General features: G+C 35.6%; 1 protein-coding gene across 1 annotated transcript in view; it reads right to left on the bottom strand.

The window, feature by feature from the left end:
• The window catches only part of LOC106870977 (CD151 antigen), a 58,132-nt gene that overhangs the window by 10,296 nt on the left and 32,611 nt on the right, over nucleotides 1-15,225 (bottom strand). The window contains exons 4-7 of the mRNA XM_014917222.2: nucleotides 11,637-11,711; nucleotides 10,011-10,130; nucleotides 8,200-8,272; nucleotides 2,206-2,348 (exon numbers count right to left, since the gene is read on the bottom strand). Of these exons, the coding sequence (XP_014772708.1) occupies nucleotides 2,206-2,348; nucleotides 8,200-8,272; nucleotides 10,011-10,130; nucleotides 11,637-11,711 (411 nt within the window). The remainder of the gene's footprint in view (nucleotides 1-2,205; nucleotides 2,349-8,199; nucleotides 8,273-10,010; nucleotides 10,131-11,636; nucleotides 11,712-15,225) is intronic.

Raw genomic sequence — 15,225 nt, 5'->3', positions numbered from 1 at the left:
GATAGTGTTATGTTTCCCTCGGACTGACTCGCAGAGATAACATAACGAGTTATACAATTTAATTATTACATTTATTGTTCAATTACATACAAAGAACGCACTCACCCAATGTTCGTTATGAATAAACAAAAGTCATGTCCGCCATATATATATCAATGACATTTTACTACGACAGTCCCACAAGACAACAACAATGAAACAATGAACTCAGACGAACCACATGACACACGGAACGTCAGACGAATTACATATCTAACAGTCCATATAACAGATAGCAATGCTCATTTATAATCATCACATGGTATCGAGACAAGGGTACAGACAGACAAGCACACACAATGAGCTTCTTTCAGTTTCTATCAACCAAATCCACAGACAGGGCTATTTGGTTGGCCCAAGGATATAGCAGAATGCACTTACCCTAAGTGCAGCACAGTAAGAACTAAAACAGACACCACATGGTTGGGAAGCAAGCTTCATACCTAAGTATGCAGCCACACATACATCTATTTATATTATGCCAAAGTTCATACTCAAGTTATCTCCCTTACTTGCATTTAGATTTTAATTACTCCTCACTCTCCGAAAAAATTTGTTTATTACTTTAAAACTCATTTGATCAAAGTTTTCCAACTCCTTACATTAGATATGGGAAACATTTACTATACGAGGTAGTATCAAAAAGTTCCCAGACTAGTTCTGTAGCATGCCAACAGATGGCAGCATACAGTTGCATGCACAGTGAGAACTAATTGTGACCTTCATGAGCCAGTGTACCAAGTCACATTGCTGTGTTTACTTCACAAGTGGTGCAATTTGCACTTTTGTGATTACGTGTATGCTGTAGTCTGCAATTTTTGTCATGGACAGGAACAAAAAGCTAATGTGAAACTTTGCGTTTAACTTTGAAAGTCTGCTACAGAGACATTAAGCATGCTTCGGCAAGCTTATGGTGACAAGGCAATGTGTCATATGTAATGTTTTGAGTAGCATGGACGCTTCAAAAGCAGAAGAACGTCCCTGGAGGTATTTTTGACATCTGCCATATTTTGCATTGAGCCAGACCGTCAATCAAGAATTTGTCCCCCATGGCCAGACCGTCAATCGAGAATTTGTCCCCCATGGCCAGACCGTCAATCGAGAGTTCTACTGCAACGTCTGTTTGAGGGAGGACATTCGGTAAAAGTGATAGTATCTGTGGGGCATGAAGAATTAGATTCTTCACAATGACAATGCACCCTGTCACTGAGCTCTCCTCACTCGTGAGTTTCAGGCCAAAAACTACATGCTATCACTTCTGCACCTGCGCTATTTGCCAGATTTAGAACCTGTGGACTGCCATCTCTTCCACAAAATGAAAATGCAGCTCAAAGGTCACCACTTTAACACAAATGTTGAAATCCAGAGCAAATCGCAGATCCTCAACTTGCTTACAGAATACAACGTTCAGGCCAGATTCCAAAAGTGGAAGAGGGTGAACATTTAGCAAAAGTGACCGGATCTGTGGAGTGCAAAGAATTGGATTCTTCATGATGACAATGTACCCTGTCACCAAACTCTCCCCATTCATAAGTTTCTTCCCCCAAAACAACATGGTATCACTCCCGCACCTGCCCTATTTGCTAGATTTAGCATGTGCGGACTTTCATTTCTTCCCCAAGACGAAAATGCAGCTCAAGGGTCACCATTTTAACACTATTGATGAGATCAAGAGTGAATCGCAGAAGGTCCTCAACTCACTTAGGGAATACTACTTCCAGGCCAGATTCCAAAAGTGGTGGGAATTCTGGGACTAGTGCATTGCTGTACAGAGTGACTATTTCAAAGGAGATGATATTAAAACTTAGATAAATATCGTAAATTATTTTTTATTAAACACAACTAGTCCAGGAACTTTTTGACGCTACCTTATATTCTTCATTAGGACACATCACTAGCCAATAGTCCATATAAGATATATTATAGGTAAGATAGTCTAGCTAATAGTTTTGAGAAAGATAGCTCCTTGTGTGCTAGATCAGGAACACATTTTGGGATGACACTAACAGAATTTTTAAAAATGTAAAACTGGTTTTTGTTTCAGCAATTAGATTTTTTTTTAATGATTAAATTTTGAAAAATTAAAACATATTTCTAATCTTTTTTTACAGTTGAAATATTTTTAAAGAAAAAAAAAACATGAAAAAATAATTAAGGAAAGTTTACCTGATAAAATAAATAGTCATTTTTGGCACCTTCTCGAACAGCAGGTGGACCCATAATGGTTTCTTGGCAGTGCCTCGTCCTAGTTGCTTTATTAACATGAACATTTTTGCAACAGGAAACGGGTACAAACTTGATGGCAGTGTCTAGAAGAAAATATCGAGAAGAAGAATTTTACATTTTTTCCCCTAATTAGCATGAAAAAATGACGATAAAATAACGCCAAAGAATTTATTTTTTTCATTTCAACATCATCATTTCTATTCATGCTAGCATAGGTTGAACCAATCATTACTACTCTCCTAAATGGATTGGAGGGTCACATCTTGTTTTTTTTTTCTTTTGTTTGCTTGGTTTCTGTGGCTAGGTGTCTTTCCTAACACAACCACTTTACAGAGAGTACTGGTTGTTATATATCATGACACCAGCATTAGAGGGGTTGTCATATCCATGACAAGACTAAAGGGTTTCCTCAACCCTATTTTATTTATTTATAAACCGCTTTAGAGCATGTGGTTATATCTGTTTATTTCAATAGTGGCAGAATAACAAATTCAAAGTTTCCTAACAACTACTTATCAGTTAATAATATTAAGTAATAAAAGCACCAATTGCGGATGGGAAAAATGAACAACTACTACAATGGCACACAAATAAATATTACTTTCTTATAATAATGCTAAATGGCTGACATTTTAGAGATAAAACATTAGTTTAAAAAATAGCAAATTAAATAGAATTATGTCTTGAATTTGAGAAGATAGAATGACAGATGCTCTGATAGATGAAATTATAGATATATGGTTCAGCTATTGTCAAAGGATCTAAATTTCATTATACTAGATATCTTAGTAATTAATTCATAATTACTAGTTAGTGTGACTCAAGTTCCACTTATTGTGGCTAATGTAAGATATTTGCTATTTTATTTGAGAATTCATTTAGATTTTTGCAGCCTGTTGGAAAATTGCAGCTAGTAAACTTGTTAGGATATTGTTCTGCTGATAAAATCTTCCTCTATGACTAGAAGTGTTAACGACATAATTTAAACTGTGTTGTGCTCCAGAAAAAGATTGCACTCCTTGCACTATCAGTGCAACAAATGATTCTTGGTGACTTTCTTGATGAGTGCTGGTCCACAATGACTGGATTTGGACAGTCCTCATCAAACAACATATAAGCTAATTGCCTATAATGTGCCTGTTTGTGTGAGACTAGCCATTACATTTTAGTTGATGTGTTTATAGAACATGTTTGTAAGATTAAGATGGTTATGTTTTACAAATCTCAAAAATAACTATACACAAGTTAGCATGGGAGTTTCTAGGTAGTCATTCTAGTGGAGCCCAGACAGCTTTGTGGTTAAGAAGTTTGCTCCACAACAATGAGGTTCCAGGTTCAATCACACAGCACAGCACCTTGGTCAAGTGTCCTTTCTTAGTCAAGAGAGAAAGCAGTGTTCTTGACCCTTTGCCAGGCCTTTAAACTGGGTTGAGGAAGGAAGGTATCCTCAAACCAGAGCCTTGGCCCAAATGCTTACAACAGAGAGGGCTCTGCTGATCGTATTAAACAGGGTAATGGATAAAGTCTATCATCCGCTTCGGCATCAGCAAAATTTAAACTCATAATCTAAAGCAGTGGTTCTCAAAGTAATGTGCCCCCTGGGGGTGGGGGAGTTCCAAGTTGAAGTAGGGCGATAACAGGGTAGCAATTCATGTAAAAACAACAAAATAATGGCTATGTTAGGTTAAGTTTTATTTGTGAAATACAGTTACTTTGAATTTGCTTCAGAAAGAGGTCTATGTTTGTGATGGCTAGTAGGGATGGAGGTGCTAGGAATGTGGCCTGAGTGTCAAGGGGGCAACAGCCTGAAAAAGTTTGGGAACCACTGATCTAAAGAACTGGAACAAATATCCCAAAGTGACCCATCCAACATTATTACATTTCTACCATCACTCTAGATAGACTGATAAAAATTGAGCCCAAAAGATGAAAAAGTAAAGTTGTGAGTAAAATTCAATACATATGGAAACTGCATAGAAGCCCATGTGTGTGTATGTACAAGTGTAGATCCTTCATTGATGTGCACTGGTGAAGGATGTTGGCAGCAGAGAGAAAACTTTTTTTTAAAAAAAACCTGTTATTCTATGAGCAGAAGTCCTTCGTGGTATTTGTTCTGCTCCAAGTTACAAATGCTCAATAAATATAAGATCAGTCTCTTTCGACTCTAATTTGTTACGCAACCATTGATAAATAGCAACCAAATCTCTCATGTCACTCCCTTGTAGTTTAAACAAAAAATGAAAAACATTAGAGATTGATCAGTCACATAAGGAGTGTCTCATAATGTCTGCTTTGTTACGGCTAACCTGGAGTAAATCATGACTAACACTAGCTGATGCAGAAGCTTCAATGCAATGGCTTGACCTGCTAAAATTAGCGATTAAATGTCACTTAAATAATACCTTAGCATCTCAAAAAAAAGATATATCAAATCAGTGGACCTATAGAACATTATAGCACTACCACAACCCACCAGACAAAAACAAAATGCACAAAGGCTTATAGCATTTATTGAATCAAGCTATGATAGATAGATCTGCTTTAGGCTACTCGACTCTTGGAGCTCCTGGGTAACTGCCTAACAGGCTCGAGAGGCAGCACTGATTGCAAGAGGTATTTAAGTGTTCTGCAGATTTCTAAATATACAATTCAGGGCTGCAGTAAATCCATGCTTGAGCATGTTAAAAGCCTTACCATTCATAATTTTGTTATAAATAAGTATAACATAAAACAAGGTTTTAAGTTGTTTTTATTTTAGGTATTTTTCATACTTTTTCCTGAATTTTTTAATTATGCTTTTTTAAACTTTCTAAGTGTACCAGTAATTTTTTTTTATCTCCAGTGTGCCACTAAGCCAAAAAGATTATGATGCACTTTAGCCAGCTGCTCCCCACAAGTGAAGTGGCTTAGTAGTACAATACCATGCTTGCTTGAGGTGCCTAAGCAGACACACACATACACACACTCCCTTGGCCCTCTCACTTATGACAGCAGCAGCATACCCAGGATGTGACAACAGGAGAGAGAAAACAGTACCAGTAGACAGTAACATGCTGAAATGGAGTACCCTGATCAAAAACATGTACCACCTGTTCCAGGAACTGAACCCATGACCTTATAATCATAAGCTGATCACCCTAACATGCCTTCAGGATTGAGAAACACTGCATTAGAAAATGTAGTCCTAGATATTCTGTGTTTGAAAAAATTCAAAATAATCAAAAAGTCTTTGATGATAGCTAACTAACTTTAGGACTAAACAGCAATAACTAAAAACATTTCAAAAATTTTTTAAGAAGGGCCTAAGGACATAAACTGAGGTATTCACAAATATGTACAAATAGATAAGCAGAAAATAAGGAATAGAGATAAAAAGCATTATATAAGAATACATGCATACTGACTTATGTAAACACACAGACATAGCTGAGAAACACACAAATAGATCTACAAATATTTAACATGAAAAAGAAAGGCACAGATAAATACTTTAAAATATTTTGGGACTGTCGTGTGTGTTGTGTATGTTATGTGTGAATATGTTTTTGTTGTATTATGTATGAATAGCTGTAAGCTTGGATATTCACAATAACATGGTCTAGAATTACATCCTACTGTACACCACACTGGACTGTCTTCATAATAAGATAAGGAGTCAACATAAACTTTGGGTAAAATAGAGTAGAAAGAAACTGTGGAATCCTGTTGATTGGCTTATAACTGAGATTTTTTTCTTTTTTTGGGGTGGTGCAGGGTTCTTTTCAATGATAGACAATCTGTTGCTACCAACTGTTTCCTGGATGCATTTAGCAGAGTTCATTCCATTGCAACCATTCAGATCAGGTCTCCAGTCAAATTATAAGCTACAAGTTTCTTCTTTCTTCCCTTCTACAGCCTCAAAAATCCTAAAACAAAAAGCTCAGTACTTTCTTCCCTGCTACAGTCTCAAAGGTTCTATAAAGAGATTATTGTTTCTTCTTGTTTTCCTGATATTCTTGGAAGCCCTGTAAAAGGTCAGATATTTTCCCTCCATTTCCTCAATACAGCTTTGAAGACTCTACAAAGAGGTCAGAGTTTCTTCTTTTTCTTGTTTCAGTTGCAAAACTTCACCAAAAAGCTTATGACTGTCATTCTTCCATTTTTCTGCTACAATCTCCAAGGACCTGTAAAGTTCAGGATTGCTGTTCTTCATTTCCCAGACTTGAATATAAGGGTTGTCAGTTCTCTCAACATAAGGGTTGTAAGTTCTTCTGTTTCCCCACTACAATCTCAAAGGCCCTAACCAAGAAGAGACAGCTACTGTTCTTCTTCAACTGATTAAATCACAAAACATGGAATCAGAGATCTAAAGATGACCAAGTTAGCAATACTATCTATCTATCTATCTATCTATCTAGGTCATCCCTCAATACTTAGCAGTTTACAACATGTCCCAAGTGCTGTAATAAGGAATATATGACCAGGACATTTAACTCTGAATAACCAGGTTTACCTAGTTCTAAGTAGGTATCATAGGGAGGTAAAATTCTCAGCATTTATGTTTTATGTAGTGTTTTTGGTACCGAAAGACTTTCAAACTTCGTATACTTATTTATTTTGTGTTATAGAACAGAAAAAACTTTTTGTATTCGAATTTATTTCATGTAAAAAATTGTCTTATTTCTATAATTTCTACTAATCACTGACGTCTATTCAGTTGAAAACAGTTAGCGCTGTAACGGTGTATATCGTATTAATCCCCTAACCCTAACCCTAACTAGACTGTTAACCCTAACCCTAACTCTAGAATCCGAACTCTAAAATTGTTACACACATAGATACGCAGAGCGTAATTTATTATATAAACAATATATGCGTATAAATTACGATTAAACCGGATGAAATACGTCACAGGGAATAACATTTTTATGAACGCCCAGCAGTAACTCTATTCAGCTGAATAGACGTCAGTGATTGGTTGAAATTACAGAAATACGACAACTTTAACATGGAATAACTTGCGATGTACGTCTTTTTGTTAAGATGACTAAGAGTAAATGATGTTTTATATGACACATTCTACCAGTGTCCCAAGTTTCAAAGTGTTTCGTTAGTGTTTCGTTAAGAAAACACTGGTGCCCCCGTTTTGAAATAGATCCAAATTCTCTGTTGCAGACCTAATGAATGTTTAGTTAATTGGGGTGTTAGTTCAATTCTCTCTTTAGCCCCAAAAATATGTTTCCTGCACAAGACCTCACATCTAGTGAAAGATTTATCTGTCAACTTCCTTGTATTATTGGTAACCAGAACTAAACACTGGTCCTAGTCCTATCATACCTTGTGATAAAGAAAGGAAGAATCAATTTTAATTTTCAACTGATTTGAGGCAGTAAGTTGGCAAAATTGTTAGCATGCCAGGCATGCTTTACACTCTGAATTTAAATTCTGCCATTTTTATGCTCTGAATTCAAATTCTGCCAAGGTCAACTTTGCTTTCATCTTTTCAGGGATGACAAGTTGAGCATTGGGGTTGATGTAATCAACTCCTCCAAAATTGCTGGCCTTGTGCCAAAATTTGAAACCAATATTCAACTAATTCAAATCTCAGCCCATTTAGGAAGAATCACTGATGGTTTGTACTGAAGCACAGATAAATGACTTATTTCATGACAAGAGAAAAAATAAAAATAAACCCCCTAAAAATACAGACAAGAATGAAATTTTAAGCCAACAAGAATATTCTACCATCTTGAACAAAAGCAAGGATACATTAGATACTATAGTCTTCGATGCCCCTAAAAAATAATGGGGATGGTCACGATTATAATGTCCTTAATTATTAACTGTTTGACTACAGTTGATCTGGGGTCACACAACATCAATAGGATTTACTTTTTCCTCTATGCAAAAGAGTTTATTTTCAACAAAACACCAAGAAAAATAAAAAAAACTTACTGGGTTGGTTACGGTACCAGTGAGAGTCTCTGTATATCTCCCAACCTTTTGAATCTACTCCGCAACATTCCAACTGAAGAAAGATTAAATCAAAAGATAGGTATAAATAATTAAGCATAACAGAAAATATAATTAGAGAATTACTTAAATAACTAATTTACTACTGATTAAGCTAAAATTAATCACAATACTTATATGGTGTACTTTTGCTATGTTCGATTTACTGTGCAAACCTTCTGTTTGCCAAAGTGTAGCAGAAATAATAAATATGGTTGCTGAAGAGTCACAGATACAGGAACTAAGATGCTGTCTTTGTTGTGGATCTAAATACCCAGACAGTCTTTGGTCACGATTATTTTATTTGTTACAATAGAAGAATATTGTTGGTAGGTACTGACATCATAAAAAATTTTAAATATGCTACTAGAACACACACACACATAAATTTTGAAAACATTGTGGTAGAAAAAACGTAGAAAAGGTCAATTAATACATTGTGTTGGAAGTGCATAAAATTAGATCAAGTGTAAATTTATGATTAGGATAAACATGGGTTACGTTTTCAGGCCATAGTTTTGTTCAATCAGCCCTTTGGTTGATTTATACATCAGTAGGTTTTCTACTTTTTTTAATTGCAGAATCTTTAATCAGATCCTCACTATGACACCATGAACACTTTGAAATTATATTTCCAGTCATATAAACTACACTGAGTATTATTTTAGCAAGTTTAAAGTGATTTCTTTTGTGCTGTAAACTATTTACCATATCTGCAGTACCACCACCACTTCCCTTCATGCCCTAAGCATGTGCTTATTTTACTTAATAGTTAATCCAGTGCGGTTGCTTTGGTCCATCTATCTTTGAATGGTTAACAAAACCAGCCTTAAAAAGACAAATTCCGTTACAAGCTGAACATTTGAAAGGATAAGTGATATCAATAGGACTTTGTTTCTTTGCATGACATTTCAAATTCTTTGCATGCTTAAATGCAAATTTTCTTCCAAATGCACGGATACATCGAGCTTAGTTTTTAATTGATAATGTTTCATCAATTGCAATAATTTCCCAGCATTCCAAAATTTTCCCCTTTTCCAGATCACATCTGAAGGAGTATTTCTATCTCGACTTCAAGTTTGTATGTGGTCATTTTCCCAGAAACTAGTTCTACATTGAATAGACACCTTGAAACATTTTCAGCTTCATTAAAAACAACATGCAAAGACATACATTTTACTTTGAAGTGATAATAAGCAACTGGACTTATTCCTTTTCTTTTTTCTTCTTTGATAGGGTGGGGGTAATTTCACTTCATTACAATGTTAATGCCTTTAAATGAGTCCTGAATATCACAGTTTTGAATTTATCTTTCCTCAAATATTTACAGGGTTTATGGTTATAAATTTGGCACAAGTCAAAAGGAGAGGTATGGTCTCTGCTAGGCTAACTTGCTTTTCATACACAACTTTGGTATTAAGTCACCAAAAGTGATGCAATGTCATATGGGGCAAGTAGTGTGCATGTATATTGTAATGTAATGTTGCATGTATATTGTAATGTAATGTTTAACACCAAATCAGCTCAGATTGAGCAGAAATATGATCAAAAGCATTCCATCGACTCTTTTCACACATTATCTAGTATGTCCTTCCATAACTGGGGCTTGATTAGAGAGAGATATGGCTGCTATTTTTAACAAGTTCAGTGGCTTCTTCATTAGCTTGACTGTGTGGTGTAGTGTGTATTTTTGTGTATGACAGTGCATGTGCTCTTACCAGCATGTTATTCATGAGTGATTTGCCAACACTTACCCTTTCTTGTGTAAGATCCCATGATTTAGTGACAGCCTTGTTGTCTGCATTTCGTTCAATATCATTACCATATTGCTTTATCAGAGTGTCTCCCATGGATTTCGACATAACATCTTCTAACTAAAAAAACAATAGTTTCTGATTTAAGCACACAAAACTAACAGTTTTGAGGGGAGGGTCAGTCAAATTACCCCAATAAGTGACTGGTACTTTATTGATCCCAGAAGAATGAAAAGTAAAATTGACTTTGATGAGATTATAACATTGAATGTATAAAGCCACAATAAGTCGTGCATGATATTTTCTCTGATGTTGTGATATTGTGATACACAATTTTGTTGTAAAGTGGGCAAAAACAACTGAATCAATCCAGTATCCAGTACGTGATAGCTGTCTACTGTATTGGGCTTTAACCAATGAAAGCAAATTCGATCTTGATGTCTGTATAGTAATAACCACTATAAATGTTGGTTGGGTGGTTGGTTGGTTTCTCCACTCATACTTTAGACTTTGTATAGAGAGAGAATATAAAAGAAAGATACAGGAGAATTAATATAAGAGGTGCAACATGACACACAGTGAGAAACAGAATCATAGACACAGAAGATAAAGACAAAGGAGTAAATGACACATGAGACAGACAGACAAAAGAGAAGGACAAGGGAGTAAATGACAGACAGACAGACAGAGGGACAAGGGAGTAAATGACACAGGAGAGAGAGAGAGAGAGAGAGAGAGAGAGAGAGAGAGAGGAATGAAAGTGCAATAGTTCAAAAAGCATAAAAAATACAGTAGAAATAAACATAAAACAAAGTGGTGAGAGTAAAAGGCATTGCCAACAAGAGACAAGTCTACTCATTGCAGCAGAATGGAATTCTGGAGTCCTGGAACAACTAAATTCTTCAAAGGCATTTTGAGCTGCTTGGTTGTTGAAGGCTCTTGTTGTCAAGATGCTAGAGAAAGTAGCAATTATTCAGAAAGATACCTGTGGGATAGGCTGGGTGAGGGAGAATTTTTGGGGCATTGTGTATTTAAGTCCACATTATTTAAGATGTCCCTTTCTTTACAAGACATTAGGATGTGTGTAATTTGAGGGATATTTGGCAGTTATTTCTGACAGTTTATGTGACATTGTAGAAGCTCCGTCACTAGTAATGTCAGATGCAATCCAGGCAAGCTGTGTGCAGATTGCTTTCTACTAAGTTTTGATGTGTCAAAAGGTTTTGATTGCTGCAGATGGTGATCACAATTTTCAATTCTACAAAATGAGTTGGTAGTAGGAGGAAAGGGCAATTGGTATGTGATGTATATGAAGGATAACAGTTCAGTGAGGAGGTACCAAAAAATTCATGTATTAGAGTGCAAAAGAGGAAATAATCAGAAACACAAGAAGAAATTGTGAAAGCTAATCTCAGGAAATGAAACTAGATTTGCAGTTTGGCTCAGTGGGTGCCTAAAAATGTATCTAGACTTGACCATCACATTTTCTCGAATGCTGATGCATTTTGAACATTATTCAATGTGTTCTTCACTTTTCATGAATGATAGAACAAAGACCCATCCAAACCCTGACAGCATGAGAAAAAAACAAACATAAAATGAGGATAATGCATAAAGATATCTTACCTCTCCACGGAACACGACAGCCAAAATAGAAGCAATTACCAGGAATACGAAAATAAACAGTAATATTATAAAATACTGAAATGGAAAAATATTTTAACAATTAGAAACAAAGAATAAAAATTATGTATTTTAAAAAAGTTCATTCAATATGTACGATGTATTTTAAGGCTAAATAGTAATTCTGTTTACGTTTACATAACTGAGATATTTTGGTTGGATTATATAGTTATCAGATTTTTACTTTCTATATTCTGTAAGTGTCACAATATGGAAATATTTCTCATGGCACCAGCACACAATTTACAGCTGCTTACATTTTTTGTTTTCCGTGAAGTTTTCACGGGTCCAGCTAGTAGTAGTAGTAGTAATAATAATAATAATAATAATATTTTCTACTAAATGCACAAGAACTGAAAATTTGTGGAGAAGGAACTAGTTGGTTACATCAACCCCAATGCTCAACTTATACTTATTTCAACCCCAGAAGGATGACAGGCAAAATTGGCCTCAGCTAAATTTGAACTCAAAACATAAAGAGAGGTGAAATGCCACTACGCATTTTGTCCAGCATGTTAACAATTCTGCAAAATAATAACAATTCTATCCAAATCTGGCACAAGACCAGCAATTTTGAGGAGAGGGGCAAGTCGATTACATCAACCCCAGCACTTGACTTTTACATTATTTTATGGGCTGAGTGAAAGGCAAGGTTGGTCTCAGTGGGATTTCAGTATTAATAATAACAATAATAATTGTTATTGATTGGTACCTTATTTTACTGACACCAAAAGGATAAAAGGATAAAAGGCAAAGTTGACCTCAATGGTGTTTGAATTCAATTTTAGGGGAAGAGCGTAAGTTGATTACATTGACCCCAGTACTTGACTGGTACTTATTTTATTGAACCTGAAAAAATAAAAAGCAAAGTTGGCTCGGCAGCCTTTGAACTCAAAACAGGAAAAGCTAGAAGAATATTTAGGGACTGGTATAATCAAGTCCTAGTATTACTTAATAAACTCAGTTGAAAGAATGATAGTACAGCCTCCTCAGTTAGCAGTGGTGTGTTTTGCGGACAATTTATATAAACTGATATATATATACTATTTTGAAAATGAAAAATGCCTTTACTCATAACAGAAAAGTAAAATGAATAGTAATTAGCAAAGATAATAGAAATAAAGAATGTAGGAAATATGAATCAGGTGTTAAAATGTTTTGCAATTATAGAATCTATTTTTAAGTTGCTTTCTTAACATAAATATACTTAAACCAACATGCTTTTGAAAATTCTTCCAACTAAACATCAGCAGTATTTAAAACCGAGATATTCAAGTAAGTGCAGACTTCTAACATTAGTTGTAGACAAGACTTCATATTAATAACATTGTATCTTTGCTTTGAAAGAATTTTGAAAGAGTACCTGTTTGAAGATATTTATATCACAATAGCAGCTTAAAAAATAGACTATAATTGGAAAAGATTTTTACAACACCTGAATCATATTTCTTACATTATTTCTTTTATCTTTGCCAGCTCACATAAAAAAGCACCTATGCTGGCCATGTAAAAAGCATCTGTTGCTGGTCAATATAAAATGCACATGTAAAAGGCACCAGTGCCAGTCCACATAAAAGACAACTGTGCCAGTCCACATGAAAAGCACCCATGCTGGTCCACATAAAAAGCACCCAACACACTGTAAAGTGGTTGATGTTAGAAAGGGCATCCAGCTGTAGAACCAAGTCAAATCAGACTGGAACCTGGTGCAGCTCTCCAGCTTACCAGCTCTGGTCAAACCATCCAACTCATGCCAGCTTGGAAATTGGATATTAAATAATGATCATTATAGAGTAAGGTATTTTACATGCCTAAAATTCAGCATATACCAACAATAATTTCTTAAAATTAATATAGATACAGACATGACATAAGCTCATTTTGCAGCCACATGGTCTAAGGTTCAATCTAACTGCATGGCACTTTGGACAAGTGTCTTCTATCACAGCAAACACACACACACACACACATATTCATTTGTTTAATGTATGTTTTTCCATGCTTGCATAGATTGGCCAGGAATGTGAGACAAAGTTTTAAGGTCAAGTGATCTTGTCAATGCTTACACATTTTGAAATACCCACACACTTACTCGTGCACATAGACAAGTGTATATGGGTGTGTGTTTTTGTTTATGTGTGTTTTTACATTCAACACCACTTGAAAAAAAAATTGTTACTTAAAGGTGTGATATATAGAAATCACTATAATAAGGACAAGACTTAAAAATCAGTACTGAGGTCAACATAATGAAAAAAATCCTCCAGGACAGTGCCATATCACAGGAGGATTCTAGACACTGAGACAAAAGTAAAAGCATAAAAGGACTAATTAAAGCCTTAGCTATCATTCATTTAGCTAACTATTTTTGGTACTTCTAAATATTCCAAGTGCATATTTGTTATTGTTATTTTCTCAAATCTGCAATACCAGAAGAAATGGTAAAGCTGACTCAGGGTATAGACATAAAGGATCATCACAATGAATAAGGAGAACCATCAGTACAACACTATTGATTTTGTTACTCCACTAATAGTCAAGTACTAGAAGGAAGGTTTGTGGTAGTTATCTAATCAACTATACCTTCCTTCAACATTTCTGACCTGCCTGTCTTAAAAATCTATCATGAAATTGTTGTGCAGTGACTGCAACTGAAAGGACTGAAGACAGTCCTTCTAGATCTGAGAATGACAGTTGGAAAGTTGGGAAAAGGCATTTAGTCAGAACAACCCAAACCAGAGTTATGCAGGATCTGTGGAAGTTCTTTGATTGGTCCTAGGTAGCACTCCACCTCTCTGGGGACTACCACACATTTGTGCATTGGGTATACTATTATGTTTGTTTCTTTTTCTCATTCATCTGATTTCTGTGGAAATCAGTATATTTTATGAAGCTTGTTTCTGTAATGACCCCTTATCACTGTCACCCTTATGGCACTAAAAGATAAAAAGCCTCATGGTATTTCTTCTGGCTCTTTATGATCTGAATTCAAATCCCACCAGGACAGTATTCAAGAGTAAAACAACACTTCGCAAATATCTCCTTCGAGTAAAACCACCAATAGAAGAGAATATGACAAAAGACTGCATGTACTCCATCCCATGCAACTGTGGTAGGTTATACAAAGGCAAAACATGCAGCCCCATCAAAATAAGGATAGAGGAACATCACAAAGCTGTGGCACAGGGAGATATTGATAAATCGGGTATAGCTGATCATGTATGGAAAAATGGAGACCACCTCCCCCTGTGGGATGAAGTTAAAATAATAGACAGAGAACACCAGTGGAAAATATGAAAACTAAAAGTAGCAGCACAGTTGCTAGGACACAACAACCTCCTAAGCAGACAGAGTGCAGATATGAACAGCATATGGGAACCAGTATTAAGGAAGGATAAGAGAATATTAGATTTATAAGCCCTAAAATTCACTCCATAATTGCCCACAGGCATATAGCATAGTGGTTAAGAGCGCAACAACAACAACATCGAAAAATACCATAGGAATAAGAACCCAGGTTCGAAATTTCCCC

The sequence above is a fragment of the Octopus bimaculoides genome, chromosome 5 (genome assembly GCF_001194135.2).
Source record: "Octopus bimaculoides isolate UCB-OBI-ISO-001 chromosome 5, ASM119413v2, whole genome shotgun sequence".
In the NCBI taxonomy this organism is placed as follows: Eukaryota; Metazoa; Mollusca; class Cephalopoda; order Octopoda; family Octopodidae; genus Octopus; species Octopus bimaculoides.
Note: the sequence above shows the minus strand (reverse complement) of the source record. Positions and strands in the feature narration are given on the sequence as shown.